The sequence below is a fragment of the Protomyctophum parallelum genome (assembly GCF_964188405.1).
Source record: "Protomyctophum parallelum genome assembly, chromosome: 1".
NCBI lineage: Eukaryota > Metazoa > Chordata > Actinopteri > Myctophiformes > Myctophidae > Protomyctophum > Protomyctophum parallelum.
Genome location: NC_139697.1, coordinates 81,286,449 through 81,305,557, shown reverse-complemented (window position 1 = coordinate 81,305,557; position 19,109 = coordinate 81,286,449). Strand labels below are relative to the sequence as shown.

At 40.8% G+C, this 19,109-nt stretch overlaps 1 protein-coding gene across 1 annotated transcript in view; it reads left to right on the top strand.

Moving 5' to 3' along the window:
* The window catches only part of gtf2ird1 (GTF2I repeat domain containing 1), a 40,571-nt gene extending 23,373 nt beyond the window's left edge, over positions 1-17,198 (top strand). Inside the window, exons 9-27 of the mRNA XM_083760112.1 lie at positions 951-1,134; positions 3,184-3,209; positions 4,614-4,743; positions 5,513-5,556; positions 5,797-5,877; positions 6,626-6,742; positions 10,100-10,156; positions 10,302-10,379; positions 11,758-11,941; positions 12,405-12,466; positions 13,219-13,284; positions 13,836-14,103; positions 15,359-15,387; positions 15,493-15,540; positions 15,683-15,760; positions 15,866-16,058; positions 16,411-16,448; positions 16,557-16,666; positions 17,008-17,198. Coding sequence (XP_083616238.1) covers positions 951-1,134; positions 3,184-3,209; positions 4,614-4,743; positions 5,513-5,556; positions 5,797-5,877; positions 6,626-6,742; positions 10,100-10,156; positions 10,302-10,379; positions 11,758-11,941; positions 12,405-12,466; positions 13,219-13,284; positions 13,836-14,103; positions 15,359-15,387; positions 15,493-15,540; positions 15,683-15,760; positions 15,866-16,058; positions 16,411-16,448; positions 16,557-16,666; positions 17,008-17,076 — 1,862 coding nt within the window. The 3' untranslated portion in view covers positions 17,077-17,198. The remainder of the gene's footprint in view (positions 1-950; positions 1,135-3,183; positions 3,210-4,613; positions 4,744-5,512; positions 5,557-5,796; positions 5,878-6,625; positions 6,743-10,099; positions 10,157-10,301; positions 10,380-11,757; positions 11,942-12,404; positions 12,467-13,218; positions 13,285-13,835; positions 14,104-15,358; positions 15,388-15,492; positions 15,541-15,682; positions 15,761-15,865; positions 16,059-16,410; positions 16,449-16,556; positions 16,667-17,007) is intronic.
* The last annotated feature ends 1,911 nt before the right edge of the window (positions 17,199-19,109 follow it).

Below are 19,109 nucleotides of genomic sequence, written 5' to 3'. Positions count from 1 at the left end.
CTAAAATCAAAATTATTTATAGGGGCACATCGAGCAGAAACAGACCGTCGGAATTAGCTCACCAGACCTATAATAAATTAAATTTGCATTTAGTTCCCAGTCCTCAAGGACTGTATAAAGAGAACGGGAAGCGAAGACCGTAAGGGCGCCGCCATGTTGCTCACATGGTGCTCCATGGAAGGAAAGAAACATGCGCAATGGGCTTTATGCAGCCAACACTTCCGCGTTCAGCTTCCTTGGTCTGCAACTGCGCATGTTTCTTTCCTTCCATGGAGCACCATGTGAGCAACATGGCGTCGCCCGTACGGTCTTCGCTTCTTGTCCTCTTTAGACAGTCCTTGCCAGTCCTCCCAGTCTCTATAGGCGCAGCCATCTTGGTCGGCCCTCGGCTCCCGGCATCCGAGAGGGGCGGGCGGGGATAGTCAAAAGGCTACCCTCCTCCTCTCGAAGGAGGGGGGCGAGACGTAGAAAGTCCAACACATGCAAGTCAATGGGGGCTTCTACGTGTTCTACGATTCTACGTTTCTACGTTTCATCTCACCACCGTAGAACAGACATACTGCCTCCCCTTGGTCAGAATTACAGTTCAGGCAATTTGCACCGGGTGAAAGATTTGTTACAAAATCGTGGGATAACTTAATTTAAGTGGTCAAACTAGCAATATGTTAAGAAGCATGATCTTCCATAAAACCCTAATGGTCTCGGTTAATTTTAATAAAAACAATCTTCATCTGGTTGGCAGTATGTAGAACAGCAGGAACAATATTACTAAAACATCATCATTTTACATATTGTGTTGAAACAGCGCTAGTGTGGGGAAGGCTCCTGTCACACTGTTTCACAAATCGCACGGCATGTTCAGTCGTGAGATTTTATTTTTGCTTTAATCCATGTGAATGGCATCACAGCTTTCTCTAAAGTCTGGTTCCCTATCCATTCTCTATCTTTAGCTGAGGCGCTGGGTCTGGACCATATGGTGCCTGTGCCATACCGCAAGATAGCTTGTGACCCGGGCGCAGTGGAGATCATCGGCATTCCTGACCAGATCCCCTTTAAGAGGCCCTGCACCTATGGCGTGCCCAAGCTCAAACGCATCCTGGACGAGCGCCACGGAATCCGTTTCATAGTCAAACGGTATGTGTATGCCGTTAGTTCAAAGTTACAAAGGGGTTGCTGGGTTCTATTTTGAGTGTAAATGGTGACCATAGCATTTCAGAAAATCCCATTTTCTACCAAAAATGGATTTGGCCGCACGTATACAGCGCTTTTCGAGTCTTCTGACCATTTAAAAGGCTTTACAAAGTATGCCTCACATTCACTCATACACACACCATGCATGGCTGCCGGCGTTGCTCGTCTGAAGGGTGCGATGTCAGGAGGAGCCAGGATCCAACCGGCAACCCTCTGACTGCTACTAAGGCAGCTAAGTTATATATATGTTCCACACATGTTAAATATGCTGTACGTAATATTACTACAGTATAGTGTTTGCTCAGTAACATTGTCTCCCCAGCTCTTTAGCAAACAGAAAATAAATGTTTAGGTAAGGTCAAGGATACCAATTTCATCCTAATGGAAGACAAAATTGGAACTGGAACACACAAATTGAAGCCGATACATCGGTTATCTCTCCTGATTGGAAAGGGGGTATTTTTGTCTCAGTCCATTTTCACATATCACGTGAAAATTGTCTTCTGCATTTAATCCATCTTAACTATCAGGAGCAGTGGGTAGGATGCAAATAATACAGTCAGTGCCCAGGGAGCAGTTTGCGACCTTCTGATCACCAGACAACCTCTCTACCCCTTCAGCTATGGCCATCCCATGATACTATTAGAATATAGAGCTTTTTAAACCAAAGAAAATATTTATATTGTTTTAAGCAAACAATCTAATCTAATCTATCCCTTAGCTTACAGCACATTTGAGGTTTTCTGGCACTGAGCTTTATGCATAATTCATGCTCCATCATATGACAGTGTTGTGAACCAAAAATAGCAGATCTAAAAGCTTATTGAATTGGCTGTTTTGGGTGTGGCGCGACGCCGCTGTATGGCGAAGTATAAATCAGGCTTTATTTGCTGTTGCTCAATGTTTTGAAATGATCTCCTCCTTCTGACAGGAAAGGAATGGCACTAACCAGCTGCGTCTATAGAGTTTGTCAGTTGTACATCTTAATTTCCCCAGCAGGCTGTACCCTGCTGTCAGCTAAATCACTTGCAGTTGTGTCAGAGATGACATCCCTGTGCGAGCATATTGTGCTAAGCCTAATGTTACGCCTCTACTCCATCCATTTGTTTTAAGCTGATTTAAATGAGGCGCCAGGCCTTGTTTGAGATAACACGTCTTCTAAACGAATCCTGTGGGCAGCTCATTAGCGTTAATACAATTAGTGCAGATTGAAAATGTGATTAATTCTAAATTACATCACTCTCCCTTTGTCATTGAGAGATGTTTCAGGCATGAACCCCGTTGAGTTTTTTGATGGGCTTGCCTGAGCTTATCTGCCCAGCCACTTTGTTGACTTTGTACTTTTACAATGAATATAAGAATTGCCACACATTCCCTTTTAGTGAACTATTGATTGCGTCATTTTAATGCAGATGTTAATCGAGGCATACAGGGCACTACTTAATGAGCAACTGGTCAAACGTTGTTTTAGATTTTTTTTTCTTACTTTCCTTTTTATGTGTACTGTGATGATAGTTAATAAATTCCAATTAATTATGTTATGTATCGTGAACCACAGATACTGTTTAACATCTATGACAGAACTTGATATGAAACGGGTTGAAAACCACTAATATTTATTCGGCAATTGAGCCACGGACCACCATTTGATGAAATGTAGCCTCTCGGACCCAAGATCTATTTTTGTTGTCCACAATTCAATGCTGACTCCTGAGCTTAGGAACCATAGGAGAGATACAAAATGTAATGCAACAGTAACTCTTGAGAGTGTAATTACAGGTCCATTTGGTTTCATTTTACACTCTAAAAATTTAAAGATAAGGGTCCATTTGGTTACCAACAACACTGAGAACCACTAATTCATGACATCAAAGAGCATCCCTTTCTCGTTGCTCATTGAGTCATGTCATTGTTGGTGACCACATTATGTGAAAAGGGTGTTTGAACACAGTTACGGTATTAAAAGTGTGTTTTCCTTTTTTTCTATTCCAGAATGTTTGATGAAAGAATCTTCACAGGTAAGATACTTATTAGTTTAGTTTGCTCTCTCATGGCATTTTTAATACAGTTTCTCATGCAAAAGTAATGCATTTTTAAGTGGTGCTAGACACTCCTATAGACAGCTATGTGTGTCCCTGGCTGTCTGTCTGTCTGTCTGTCTGTCTGTCTGTCTGTCTGTCTGTCTGTCTGTCTGTCTGTCTGTCTGTCCGTCCGTCCGTCCGAGTATGGAAATAGTGTTTGTTGACCACCAAGTGTCACTGTTGCGCAGTCTAACACACACACACACACACACACACACAGAGCGGCCAGGGAGGAGGGCTTGTACAGTAAAGTACTACAGCACGAGTACAGTACAGCACCACTCAGTTCAGACGGGTCTGATTTTATAGTTCACATACTGCCGATCTATTCCCTCACCAGTGGTGGAATGTAACTAAGTACATTTACTTAAGTACTGTACTTACCGGTATGTGCAATCTTGAGGTAGTATTACTTTACTTGAGTATTTCCAATTTTCAATACTTTTTACTTCTACTCCACTAGATCTCGGATCCAAATATTGTACTTTTACTCCACAACAATTATTTGAAAACTTTAGTTACTAGTGCAGATTTTGATTGTTATTACAAAACATAAATTAACCACTGCAGCACTATTTCGTCCATTAAAAAAAAGCCGAACTACAAGCTCACAATGCGCCAATATATGACGCTTGTAGATTTTCTAATGACTTTTATACATTTGAAAACATTTTGATACTTGTCTTCCACCACTGTCCCTCACACATTCTAACTCGAAGAGTTGATTTTGTGTCGTAACGTAAATGTAGTGGGTTTATGTAATGTCAGAGCTGCCATGCAGTACAGTAATGTAAATGTAGTGGGTTTATGTAATGTCAGAGCTGCCATGCAGTACAGTAACGTAAATGTAGTGGGTTTATGTAATGTCAGAGCTGCCATGCAGTACAGTAACGTAAATGTAGTGGGTTTATGTAATGTCAGAGCTGCCATGCAGTACAGTAACGTAAATGTAGTTGGTTTATGTAATGTCAGAGCTGCCATGCAGTACAGTAACGTAAATGTAGTGGGTTTATGTAATGTCAGAGCTGCCATGCAGTACAGGTTTGTTGTGAGGACCTGATGTGCAGTGATATTTCAGTTTTGTCTCACAAACACACAGTCCACATCTTTTCAGAACTTGGAAATTAAATTCAAGAATTATCTCTAGCTAAATCAATTTAGTTCCAAGACATTGCCCGTGTTTTTTTTTTTTAAACAGAAATTGCATCCCAAGGGAAGTTGAGTTGGAGACATAGACCCTGATATGACATTTGGATTGTAAATAGTCCCAGCAGAGATTCTGTTTGGTGTAATAGCTTCCTGCCTTTGGAGTTTCTTCTTCAATGGCTTTCTCTCCTGAAGCTGCAGGCAGGGCTGCCAAGGAGGAGGGCAAGTCTGACATGGGCTCTGCACTCGAAGACAGTTTCCCTGACAACCTCGGCGTCCCACAACCCGCTACAGTGGATCTGGTCAGCAACCATCACAGCAGCAGGTCAGAAAATAAATAAATAAATATATATATATATATATATATATATATACACACACACACACACACACATATGCACACAAATTGATTAGAAATGTTCTTTTACGATCGACTAAACTGATTAGTCTCGTTAACTGAATCATACATTGTTGGCTGCCATGCAGAAATTCTGAAAATCACAAATCTATGGTGATTATTGGTATTTTTGGAAATGCAACTTTTGAAGAAATCTTTTTTTTTTAAATTGATTCATTTGATTAACTGTTGGGCCGCTGCTTTATATAAACGTAAAGTGAGAATCTATGGATGCTGGGTTTGCTGCAAAATCATGTCAAGTTCACATTTGGACGATTGTCTTATTAAAGGGTTGTCCCGATCCGATCACGTGATCGAAAATCGGGGCCAATCACGTCATTTTCTAATGATCGGAATCGGATTGGGAGTAAAAAAACGTGATCGGGACATCCCTACTTATTAAGATACTTTTCTACTTGTTCTCTTTGGTACTACAACATATACTGTAGAATTCTGGCAAACTTTACTCTGTACATTTAAATTCCTCAACCACTTACCCTGTGCCTTAATGCTCATTGTGCTGTAGCCCTGTTTTCTGAATTGTTTGGGCCCAATCCTATAATAAATTTGATGATAGTCCATGACCAGATTGAGAAAAACGTCAAATGGATCTACGCCATGACAGAAAAATGCACATTTTTAATGCCTCAGTTTTCCAAATTGCAGTTGCTAACTAACTAAACAGTTTTTGTTGCAGATCAGCAAGTGCGTGTGTGAGTCCCCTAATTGATTGTGAAGCTGGTAAGTGTAATGAAACACAATGACTTTCATGTTTACTTTCTTCAACTCTATAAGGCTTAAGGCCCCTTGCTATAAAATAACTCCACTGCATTGTATCCCAAAGTGTAATTTCCCACTTAGTTTAACACTGATATTTAATCCTTGCAAAAGTGTTATTCTTTTTTCTTTTTGCCACTGCTTCTCTCACAGTCATTTGAAACTGCTATCTCACACTTAATTCCCCTCATCTGTTCCCCTCAGGTCCTTCAGGAGATTGCATTCCTTTGAAGAGGATTAAAACAGAGCCCCCAGATGGGGAAATCATTCAAGTGACTGTGCCAGGTAGTGTGTGCACAGCATTACCATTACCTTTTCACATCATTCAGTTGTTAAAAAGTCAATGTGGTCTTCCATAATACTACCATTCAGTAATGGCCTAACAGCAATGAAAGGCATAAAAGGCAGAGGAGGAAATCGGAAGGGAATTGCCACACTAACTGTCGTAGTAGTGGGGCTGAGCAACTAACCTAAAATATATCGAAATCGAAACCATCATTTAGAACCAATAACCAACTTAATCTTGCTCATGTCATTTTTTTTTTCTTCTTATTTATCAACAGATTGACACAATTATTATTATCATCCTTATTATTATTTAATCCCGGGTTTCCTGTTGTATTTCACTTTCCCATACCATGGTTTAATTTGCTCTGCAGCAGATATGAACTGTAAACCATTATAACACCTTCATGTGTGAACCAGAACCTCCTGGAAAACTGGGACTACAGTTATGCACAGAGCCTATTGCTATCGCTATCTATTTCCCAGTATTTAGTTGAGTTCCTCTGTTGTATCGATTATATCCAAATATTTATGTTCTAATGGCTGTTTTTCCAAGATCCAGTTTCAGCATTTTTAACTCCCCTGCTCTCTTGAGGTCACTGTGGTTCAGGTGCATACTCCATGAATTGAATCTGTCTCAACGCTAGAATTTAACAGCTCCCGTGTTTGTTCCTCTGTGGCTTTGTCTTGCCAGTGGAGTATAAAATGCTCTCCGTCTTAACTTTCCTTTGTGGTTTTATTTCCTCAGAGGCCAGTGCGTTCTCAGAGGAGCCCAGTGAGCCTGTGGCTGAGCCCGTACCGACTTCAGTGTGTACGGCCACAGCCTCGCCCTCTGCTCCACAGCACCCCCTGGAGAACCACTCAGGTAACTGCAGGCAAGCCTTTCTCCTGTGGCACTTCACGCACGCTCTTTTCACTGCAGCTCCGGGGGGGGGGGGGGGGGGGGGGGGGGTCACGCCCAGCCTCTGCCACAGTACCCACCCCCGCACCCACCCACCACCACAGACAGCCTGATGCCAGCCAGCTCTGCCAACACGTGCTCTGCCCATTGTTATTGAGCTAAATAAGCCGTCACACGTGTGAGACCACTTTTCTTTATTAGATTACTTCCTCTCCCGCTTTCCCATGCCACCACACCCTGTTCCACTCCTCTAGAACTCCGCAGTCAATAGTGTCTATAGTCTACCCAGTCCCCAACCTTTATATACCCCACTACCCCACCTCCAACATAGATCTGCTCTTGTCCCGGGCTTATGATACACAACAATGGCTCTCACTCTGGAAATGTGTTTCAGCTTAAGTAAACGGTTTTAACGGTCATTATGCAACTGTAGAACGGGCATAAACCTTAATATATATATATGCTGTAGGCTATATTTATTTTATTACTGGTAATAAAAATGTGGAGACAGCCATGAACAAAGCACAATTGGCAGTGTTCCACCCACTGAAGGGTGGGAGCTCCGGTGAGGAGGGCTACCTCTGTTGCTGCACTAGTCACTCCTACAGGTTGGTCACAGGGGTCATCAATATGTCCGTACACAGACAAATGTGTCTGTGGCAAAGACTTGGTCTTGTTGGTGGCAATTCTTTATAATGTTACTATTTTGATCATTAGACCCATATTGAATGCCAAATATCCAGGTTTTCATCAGAATATGTATGACACTTATTTACTACGACACATTTAAAATAGAATTTTGACAAAAATGTCCACCACAAGCCGGTTGACCCATTAGGGTGCCGGTTGACCACTGAGGGTGCCTGTTCTCAGCAGCAGGGAGTGGAACGTGATACGTCCTCCTGGGGATACTCCTAACTGTCGGGTGAAAAGAAGCAGACTGGGCTGGCGCCGTCACGTGTGTCGAAGGAGACATGTGATCGACCACGCCCTCCCTAATGCCAGCCAGTAGGGACTACAAACCGTACGAGGACAGAATGACTAAACTGATTGTTTGTGCACATTTCCAGATTGTGAGTTCCGTTTCCTCCTCTAGTCCCGTTCTCAGATCTGTGGCTAGATTTAGCAGTACTATGTTAGTGTGTCCAAACCTCCCATTAAGACCCAGCACACCCTTATCTCCCATCCAGCTCAGTTATATTCTGTAGACTGAGACAGAGGAAGGTTATCAAGAGCATTTGATTAGACTGTGTTCTCCTTCAACTACATTACTGGCTTCACTATTTTGGGCATGTCATCATAGGCGAAAACAGCCAATCTACAATCTCACAATGTGTTGTGATGCGACATTTTGTAGGGATATTGATCAGCATTTTTGCTGCATAACACCACCAAGTATGGAATCAGGCTTAAGTGGTTCACTTTAAACTCCATTGTGCCTCATTCATCCAGCTACATTTTGAGAATCGCCTGTAAAATAGTTTGTATTTCATAGCAGTGCATCAAATATTTCCATCAGTCTGTGCCTGATCCAGTATGAAGAGAACTTAACCCATTGTAAGGCACACAGAAGGCAGGGTGTGTTGTGCTTGGAAGCACGGCATACTAGAAACCAACCTTAGTAGTGAAAAGAAAGTGTTGTGGGCCCACATTTTGTTCTATACATTCAAAATACATCTATTTATCAAGTGATTTCTCAGTGCAAATGGGTAAATGAGACAATTTGTTATTGCCTGTTGCTAAATGTATACCATAAACACCATACATGCCTGGTATTAGAAGCCCAAGAACAAAGTCTACTCAGGTGGTCCTGGCCTTAACTTAGATGGCTTTTTGTTTTTTGATTTATTTCGTTGATTTCATTGTGCTATTTTTAAGTTTTCTTTTCTTTCACAAATGACCTCTTAAGGAAAGAAAATGAAGGTAAGTACAGAAAATACAGTATAACATTCTGACATTTTTACTCTTCAGTACCAACAGCACACAAATTCATTATTACTGTTGCAAGCGAGCTTTCATATCAGGAATATATTGTTATTATCAGTAATAGGCTTATACGTTTATTTGGTCAAAAACGTATTAACAGCATTGGGTTTTGTAACCATTTTGTCATGCTTCATATAATTCTATAAACACCTGTAGAGGTTTCAAATAAATATTTACCTCCTCTTTATTATGTATGAGAATGCAAAGGTTGCTCTTTCAGTGAGAGATGATGATGGTGCTATATCTTATGTTGAAAGCCCCTGCAGAGACTACACAGACTAAACTAGAAAGCAGAACATGTTTTGTGAGGGAGGAAAAAACGAAACACGCTCTGAAAGATTATAGGGAGCTTCACAATACACACCCAGTGGATGTTGTCGCTTGTGCAGGTGCTTTGCTGCTTGCTTGCTTATCAATGTGCAAGTTGTGCTTTTTCCCCATCTTTACTATTTAAATATATCGTGCAGCCAGACTGAGTCAGTTATTGTCCAATACGTGTTCAGCCTTAGCTTGGTAGTCAAAGCACAATACTAACATCATGCCTCAAGGAATCTCTAACACTTAGCAAACGAGTTAATTCCCATTGTTACACCTCTGCTTTCTCACAGGACTTGTGTCATTTGTTAACCACTATAAACCTGGAGTCCATTATTACATTGGCCCAACCTTTTTTTTTTTTATTAGCTGGGAGGAAATTCATGAAAATCGGGCACTTTTAGTATGGTGTTGGGTATGGGCATAAACCATCACAAACGAGTTGGGCTCACTCCCTAGTGGTCCGTTTGCGATGAATTCAATATTTGAAAGTCAGTACATTACCCCAAATAATTTATAGTAGGCCTATACTAATGCGTACTATTCCCTCCCAGCTATATGCATCGTATAACATAGGGCTTAATTGGTTGTTAAAAGAGTCTGCCACTTACACTGTAAATGATAGAAAACAACAGAACTCAGAAATGCAAGACTTTTTGTCCTTCAATGTATTCTTCACAAAATATGTGAGCAATAAATAAATGTACACATTTTCAATGTGCAAAGTTGTTTGCCATACTGCACTTGAGAAACTTTGCTAGACTAGGGCTACATCGATGTCATACTTTTAAAGACGCTTATTTTGGTATCCCAGAGTACTCATATGGCCAACTTTTGGTTATCTGATATTATGCAAAATGGTTCCATTGTTATGCCGTATTGCATTCTCTCTGTCTGGAAGTCCATCCATTAATCAAATTATCATCATTTTTACAAAGGAGCCCTTTCTATAGTTTCTGACCCGTTCTCATGAGTGAAGATTATCTTCCATACTCCACTAATATGTCTCTTCACATGTTTCATCTGAAGTTCTACCAGCCAATCCAACCTCCCAGATCCTCAGAACATCCTCTGAAGGTACAGTAGAGAAGAAAATAAGCTTTCAAAGGTCACGTTAGAAGTCCCCTCTGTGCAATGCAGTGTACATGTACACATAACAATGATGTGTTTAGTGCCTCCATGTTCTTGATTTACAGATGTTTTGTGTCTGGTGTTTCAACAGGAACTCTCATTGAGGACATAGGAGAAATGATTCTGCAGCTGCGGAGGCAAGTGGAAAGTCTCTTCAGCATTAAGTATGGTAAGCTACATTACATATGCTGTATTAGAGAGAGAGATAGAGAACTGCTTAGATTCAGTATTCATGTGGGACGTTGCAGCTGTTTCCTTGGTGCCATGTGAATACTCACTTAATAGTCCCCCCCCCCCCCCCCACACACACACGCACACACTTCAATAATGCCATTTTTGACCATAAATAAGTTGCCACTTAGCCTCTGTAGCACTTAATTGTTTTCTTTGCACTCTATTTACGAGACCATTTCCCCTGCCATTTATTGATTTATTGCACTTGCTCCGGATTGAGCGACTGCTAAATGTGAATATTATAAATTGTTGCCAGTATTGTAATTTTTGTATTACGATTGTTTATGTATATCTGATGCTCTGAAACAAAACATGTTTCATGAATGTTTCAGATGTGACGAATAGATATAAGTAAGTAAGTTACAGGATTATATACAACCGTTTACTTCTTTCTTGGCCAGCATTTCTTAAAGATTGTGCCATGGTGAAATAGCCCTGAAATAGTGGTGCTTATGAACAGACTGTCTGACAGTCTGATGGTGTTCTCAACTTACAAACCGTCTGCTTTAGTGCCTGGAGGTACTTTGGCATACAGAGTGCTCATTTACAATCAAGTCAATTGAACTGCTACTACTCATGTCTGGCTGCCTGTCTTCTTGCATACATACACACATACGTTTTTAAGTGCCATCTGAATGCATTATTCCAGCCCACGTCATTTCAGTGGATGGAAAAATCACCAGAAGTTGTCTTCTATCTTGTTAGGTAATCGGCACAAATCCAAAATGGAAGTTGTTTTTACGGGACACATTGTTTGTGCTTTGATTAATTATTCAATTTATAAAACATGATTGAAAGAAAAATCACAAAAAAATAACCAATAGTTACAGATAGCCCTATCACTCACAAATGTAAAATGTAACTAAAGCATTTGTGCTGATGAAAGCTGCAATACCTGCCCTTCTCCAGCGAAAGCAGTCCTGTCCAAATATGCCTGACAAATTCATTTCCCACTATTTGAGTATTTGCCATACTGAAATTATAATTACCGGTACACATAATCAATGAATGAAGCAAACACTTCTGTTCTCTTTCTAGTAGGGCTGCAACTGTTTTTGGTTTTGGTTTTGTTCATAGCTATATCAACAAATAATCTTACCACTCACACATTATTTTATACTCTGTTGCACAATGTGCCGTGTCACGATGCGTTGTCAGCTTGTAGATTGCCTATATATATATATATATATATATATATATATATATATACAGACACGTTATTCATTGATTATTTTATAAAATGTTCAATATTATTTTTGATAAACCATTAAACTTGGATTAACTGTTGTACCCGTACTCCCACCCCTCTGTAGCCGAGGCTCTGGGCCTTCCTGAGCCAGCCAAGGTACCCTACTCCAAGTTCCAGATGTACCCAGAGGACCTGTATGTCACCGGGCTGCCAGAGGGGATCGCCTTCCGGAGGCCCAACTGTTTCGGAGCAGCCAAACTACGCAAAATCCTCGCTGTTGGCGGTCACATCCAGTTTGTCATCATAAGGTGAGAGGCACCGCAGGGAGGAATCCCATTCACGAATCGCTACATAGGTGAATGGAATTTGAACTAGAGCTGGGCGATGTGATTTCTAATCAATATCAAGATTAGTTCAAACTTTTGCCTCGATTAATTAACTCTATTTTCATTATTATTCACCAACATTGTACAACGAAGCGGCTGATTAACATGGTTATATCAGACTAATCAATATTGTCAATTTGAGTTTTTTCGTGTTGCTTTGTTGACATAAGGGGTGAAAAAACTTTCACAAAAAACCCTGATTCTCAATCAACCTACATGAGCAAGATTAAGTTAGTTGTTGGTTCTAAATATCGGTTTCGATATCTTTTGGTTAATTGCCAAGCCTTTATTTAAACTGGTTAACAACTGGCAACATAGCTGCTATTCAGTACATGTATTTCTTCTGGAATTATGATTGTCATGATTACTGTTGGTCTCTCTCCAGACCGGAGCTGTTAACTGAGCAAGTAAAACAAGAGTTGCCTTCCCCCCCGACCTGTGATTCAGGTACGTCCATTATCCTGCCCCAGTTGGGGAAATTGAATTATTTATCCTACCGTTGAATTTACTCATAGATTATTCAAGATAAGATCGAGTTTGCAGATGTTAGAAATAAATTATATAAATATATTATATATTATATATTATATATTATATATATATATATATATATATATATTATATTATATTAAATACATCTGAATCTAATCAATTTGATATACTCTATATAGATTTCAGAATCCTACAATTAACCACATGAACCCTAGTGTCCCATTCCTGGGCATTTTGCCAAACGGTTGACGGAAATAGTAGCTCTACACATTCACACCACGTCGCAGCGTGTTGTGAGCTTGTAGATTGGCTATCTTTTTGCCGAAGACATTTATTGTAGAGGGGAAACGGAGGGGAGCAGTTATAGATATCTGGGGGACACTGGTCAACAAAGTATATAGGAGGTTGAGATAACCAAAACACCAAAATGTACGTTTTGAGAAACATCATTTCAGTTAAAGCTGAAAGTTCTTCAAACGGAGAGCACTTAAGAGTAATTATAGATGCTATTTTCTTTTGTCCCTACTCTATGAAAGTTATGGGATGAGGTTTGGACCCTTTTGGTATATTTGGTACAATTTAAAAAGTTGTTGTTGTTGTCCAAAACACAAAATGTTCCCTTTATAAAACAATACATCTTCTGAAAGAACAATACAAATGTTTAAGAAATCCTGTCATAAGTAATTAATACTTCTATTTCACCAAAGAACTGGATTCGACGGATTCAGTGACAGATGATGCTGCAGCTATATCCAAGAGACCAGGCTTTTCAGGTGCGATTTAAGGACACATATTTCACTTTAAAAAAGAACTGCATGTATTTTTAACAAAGATACATGGATCACTTTATCTTATCTCTGAAACAGCTGTAGAAATGAAGGTCAATATCATTTTCGGCACCCAACTTCTTGCATTGTTTAATCGGATCCCGCTTAGCTACTACTCTTGTAACGACAACTCTTCCAGGAGCACACACAATTACATTACATTTACTGATAACCAAAAAAGTTAATAAATCGCTGTTCTCATATAGAATAAGAAAAACGACTGTCAATCAAACAAGCTCAGTCAACAAGTTTACAATACAATACAGTAGGCACTTACAAGTTTCAGTATCACGTAATAAGTTAGAAGATAAATATTCTATGCCACTTGTGTGTTCCAGGAAAGAATATGTGGTTTAATGTAATCAAATGCTGATGGGAGAGAGGTCTCGAACGAGGCTGACTAACCTCTCGGAATACTGTGTACTATGTATGTGCATTTTCAATCGCATTACATAAAATACTCAGTGACTCATCTTTCAATCTCCCTGATCCCCTAGACTGCTTGGAGGCCAAGCTGTCCAGAATTGACCTGGCGAACACGCTGCGAGAGCAGGTCCAGGACCTGTTCAACAGGAAGTATGGCGAGGCGCTGGGCATCAAGTATCCCGTCCAAGTGCCTTACAAGCGGATCAAGAACAACCCAGGCTCAGTCATCATTGAGGGCTTGCCCCCCGGCATCCCCTTTAGGAAACCCTGCACGTTTGGATCGCAGAATTTGGAGCGGATCCTAGCGGTGGCCGACAAGATCTGCTTCACCATAACCAGGTGGGAAAAGCACGGCATTGTATGTTCTTTTGTTTTCATCACAGCTGTGCATCCTTAGTCATTAAAGGTATGTGTAGTTGGGTATGTGGAGTACCTCGCCAGCCACCACCACGAAGGGGTTCAGCTCCACCACGCTACATCCGGTTTGGTCCAGCGTCTATATATGAACACTGTTTGCCATGTTCGGGGGAGAGAAGCCTGGCAGGTAGAGTGATCTGTGTGACTCCTATGGGCAGGGGTCGGGCTTGTCAGTGGGGGTGTTGTACAGCAGTCAGTAAGTGACTCCTATGGGCAGGGGTCGGGCTTGTCAGTGGGGGTGTTGTACAGCAGCCAGTAAGTGACTCCTATGGGCAGGGGTCGGGCCTTTCAGTGGGGGTGTTGTACAGCAGTCAGTAAGTGACTCCTATGGGCAGGGGTCGGGCTTGTCAGTGGGGGTGTTGTACAGCAGCCAGTAAGTGACTCCTATGGGCAGGGGTCGGGCCTTTCAGTGGGGGTGTTGTACAGCAGTCAGTAAGTGACTCCTATGGGCAGGGGTCGGGCTTGTCAGTGGGGGTGTTGTACAGCAGCCAGTAAGTGACTCCTATGGGCAGGGGTCGGGCTTGTCAGTGGGGGTGTTGTACAGCAGTCAGTAAGTGACTCCTATGGGCAGGGGTCGGGCCTTTCAGTGGGGGTGTTGTACAGCAGCCAGTAAGTGACTCCTATGGGCAGGGGTCGGGCTTGTCAGTGGGGGTGTTGTACAGCAGTCAGTAAGTGACTCCTATGGGCAGGGGTCGGGCCTTTCAGTGGGGGTGTTGTACAGCAGTCAGTAAGTGAGTCCTATGGACTCCTAAGTGCGTTTGTCTTATGTAATGCCAGTCGCCAGCAACCCAATTCCAAATACCCCTCAGAAGTATTTTCATATATATATATTTTGGCGGATAGATCTTGTTGAGCTGGTCATTTTAAAAAGTAGTTCTCAAGTCAAAAAAGTGTGGGCACCTACTGAGTAGGGTATAACAGCAGTGGCAAAGACAAATATGTGTGGGGAGGGTTAATATGCATAATAATTACAAAATTGGTAGAAAATAATATTTGGCTACTAATAATATATTTATATAATTAAAAGGTATGCAGCTGTTTTAACTTCCTTTTGACTGGGAAACAGGGAAAATGCTTTATCTCCTTTCTAACCATGTGTCAAAAATGCTAATTCATAAAGGTCACCTCTTAGTTACCTCTTCAACAATGCCACTGTGTTTCACTTTGCTCTTTGCAGACCTTTTCAAGGACTCATTCCAAAACCAGGTAAGGACAGTTTGTAGAATAGAATACAAGGATTCATACAAATCATTAGCCACTGTGGGCTGTAGTAGATACTAACATCATCAATGGATTAATTCTTTTTCTTAGCACCACGACGTATTACTTTACTAAAGAAGGCCTATGCCTCAATAAATGGTGAGTAGTAAACCATTCCAGACTATGGTATTGACTTACCATATTGACTGTACAGTGTACACAGATGCATGACATGTACAGTATGTATGCTAACTATAATATACAAGTAAGTATTCCATTAAGTCATGTTTTCAATCGACAGAGGAGGATGATATCAACCGTATGGGGGAGAAAGTGGTCCTTCGTGAGCAAGTGAAGGAACTATTCAACAAGAAATATGGTGAGTTGAATTATGGCAAGCTGCCACAGACTGCTATTCACATTTAACAACATTTAAGCCAGCCAAGCATCCAGTGCTCATCTATATGATGTGCTTCATTTTTAGGTGATGCTCTGGGCTTAGACCGGTCTGTAGTGGTCCCATATAAACTTATCCGGGCGAGTCCCGATTCTGTAGAAGTTAGTGGCCTTCCGGATGATATTCCCTTCCGAAACCCCAACACCTATGACATCGTGACCCTGGAGAAAGTCCTCCAAGCCAGGGATGAAATAACTATCAACGTCAAGAGCCAACTACAGTGAGTACCCAAGCTCTGAGTAATCCCTGAAAGATTGTTTTGGTCCAATCAAAGTTTCAAGCAGTGGTGCAAGATTATGTGCAGAAAGTCTATGAATGGCTATTGTCACCAAACTAGCGTGCTGCGATAGTTTAGAATTGATGTACTCCAGCTGCATTGGCTTTAGTCCATGTCATATCATATATCTTTGCTATTTTCACCATAGAAGAAAAATTATAAAATACTGATTCCACAATATCGACAAAGTATTTTTGAAGAGAGCAAAAGCTGTGTCGAGACTTGAGCTATGTCGCCTTCTGGCCTGAAAAGAAAAATACTGAATAAACTCCATTTGCTTATTTTACCCACGCAGGCCTTTTGCAGAAATATGTACTCAAGCTTGTAACACAGGTAGGTGCTAATGGTGTTAATTTCCTCGTATAAGTAGGAGTTCTGGTTCAAAAGCCTGTAGCCTTGGCACTGCAGCTAAAGAACATTACCGGTACTCTGTATTTGCAGAAGAGAAAGAGGCCTCCACCAATCGACGCAAACGCAAGCGAGTCCAGGAGAGCAACAGAGTGCCTACGTCCTCTGACCTAGCGGTATCAACCAATCAGATCCCAGTGATGGTAGGTAAAAGGGGGAAGGAAATAATAATATAATTAAGGTCCATTTTCCACAAAGTAAGAGGGGGGGAAGAATCATTGAATGGTTTGAATACCAAATAATGATGCTGTTTCAGAGTTGATAGGTGATATATAAGTGATGGTGTCATCAAAAAAATAGTTTGTAAGCCAGACCAAAGAAACGCATGATCATCTTCAGATAATTGGAATATTTTGAATCTAGGGTATGCAGCAATGTCAAGGTAAAGTTAATTGCATCTAATGAAGTGAAACATTTAGAAACTCATCACTGATCATCTCAAAATCAAATCATGAAGTGCTGATTTATTCTCTTTGTTTTATAGCAATGGCCGATGTACATGGTGGACTACAGCGGCGTGAATGTGCAAGTTCCCGGGAAAGTCAAATACTGAAGGACAAATCCTCTTCCACAGCAAAGGGATACAATTAGGAGTTTCTAACACTTATTTATTACTATTCCATACCGAACCTTCAACTCTGCCTGAGTGCTATTGCTAAGAAAACTACACACAAAGGCCTGTAAGGTCAGGTTGACCTTTTGAATGATGGTTTCTTGAGTGTTCAGGAATAGTAGAATGAATGTGCGTAATTATGTTACAGGACAAGTGCTTTTATTTTGTCATCCTCACAGGCCCAGGCGGTGCTGACAAGACGACAAATATTAAAGAGTCTTGTTAAAAGCTGGTAATGACAATGAGTGGTTTTCACGAAGCCTATTACATTTTTTTAATAATGTATTTGCCCTAGCATTTCATTGTCCATCCGTTGAGGTCTTTTACTCCAAGTTTGCTCCGATATGGAAATATTTGGTTCGCATTGCCGGCAAACAAAAGTGTTTGATAACAATCTGGGTCCAGTCTATTCAGATATTTGTACTCTTTATTTATTATATTTATTGAAATATATAACATTACGTGCAGGGATGTAAAATACATTATTCTGTAATACAAGTCCTTAGGGACTTTTAAAATCACTAACACAGACACTACTATTGCATTTAACTCAAGTACAGGTAACCACCAAAATGAAGTACATACCCGTATAAAGTGTCTTAATTGGGTGTTGAGCCGACAGACACCATCAGGCCAACACAAGCTATCAGGAAGTCAAGGAAACAAGATGGACTCAAAGTTTGCCTTCTTGCCAGGTATAAATTCTACTGTCCTTATTAGTAGGACTTACCTGTGGTAACAGCAACTCCGGGGGCAAAGTTGGTAAAACTCCTCATTGTTTCTATGTTAGCACATTAACACTATGTAAAATATCTCATTTAAGTCAAACTGAATGTACTGTGTAAAGGAAGAATGATATGTGTTATTCTGCGATGACTGTCTCTGGACTAACCAATATTTAATATGCTGTACCTTAACGCCAATTAGGCCTTTGAAATAAAATGTGTTGCCTTGCACTTTTATTTGCTTGAGTTCTTGGAGATTTCCTTCTCATATATTTTAGAATGTCTGGCTGAAAACAGGTGTGTCACAGAAATAAAATACTAGTGACAGTTGAAATTGTTGATTTATTGAAATGGTGAAAGAAGGGGACAGGGGCCCAAATGTTCATCTCATCTACAACCTTGTTCGGGGGGATAATCAAAAGGATCTTAAGATGGTCTGACAGCCCCATATATATTTCATGGATGAACACTTCAAAGTTAATTTCTGGGTTGACTCCAGGTCCTGGAAATGATAATAATGTAACTATGCATAGTAGGCTACAGAGAAACAGGAATATAGATATCGTTCCAGTGGCTAGAATAATTTATTTCCTAGAACAACTGTCTCTAAGGTTGGGGAATTTTATCATGTTTTTTCTTGTCATGTTCTTTCCTTTTGGGCATTTTATGCATTATTGAGACAGCCTTGTATCAGATTCAAACCGTATCCTGGTTCAGCTGTGAGAAGGAGTACAGCCTATGTGGTGTACTGTTACTTGTACTACGTACTGTTTTAGTCCCCCTGCCTTTACCTAATCTATCATTCCAGGTTTCATTCAATCAGCATTCAACTCTGCCTATCACCACTGGTTGGTCTTCCAATCATTGTTCCACCAATCACCTTCAGCAATCACCTATATAATTCACCTGTGTGCAGCCATGTTTTACTAACTCCCTTGACATGCCTCCATCCACTTAGGTTCTGAAACAGACTTGCTGCATGTTCTTGTCAGGTGAAACATGACTCTTTTTTTTTCCTTTTCTTTTTTTATAGATATTTTTTATCCCACGATTTTGTAACCCATGTTTCACCCCTGTGTCAATCATCTAATGTGATCCTGGGCTCTACACACCCTCTGCCAACCTGGGAGAGCAACGGACTTGAACTCATGCTTCCTTCATGCCTGAGTGTCCAAGTTGCTCCTTTGCACCTGACAGGGGGGAGTTTCCCTGGTTGGACGTAGCGCGTGGAAGGAACACGTTATTCCG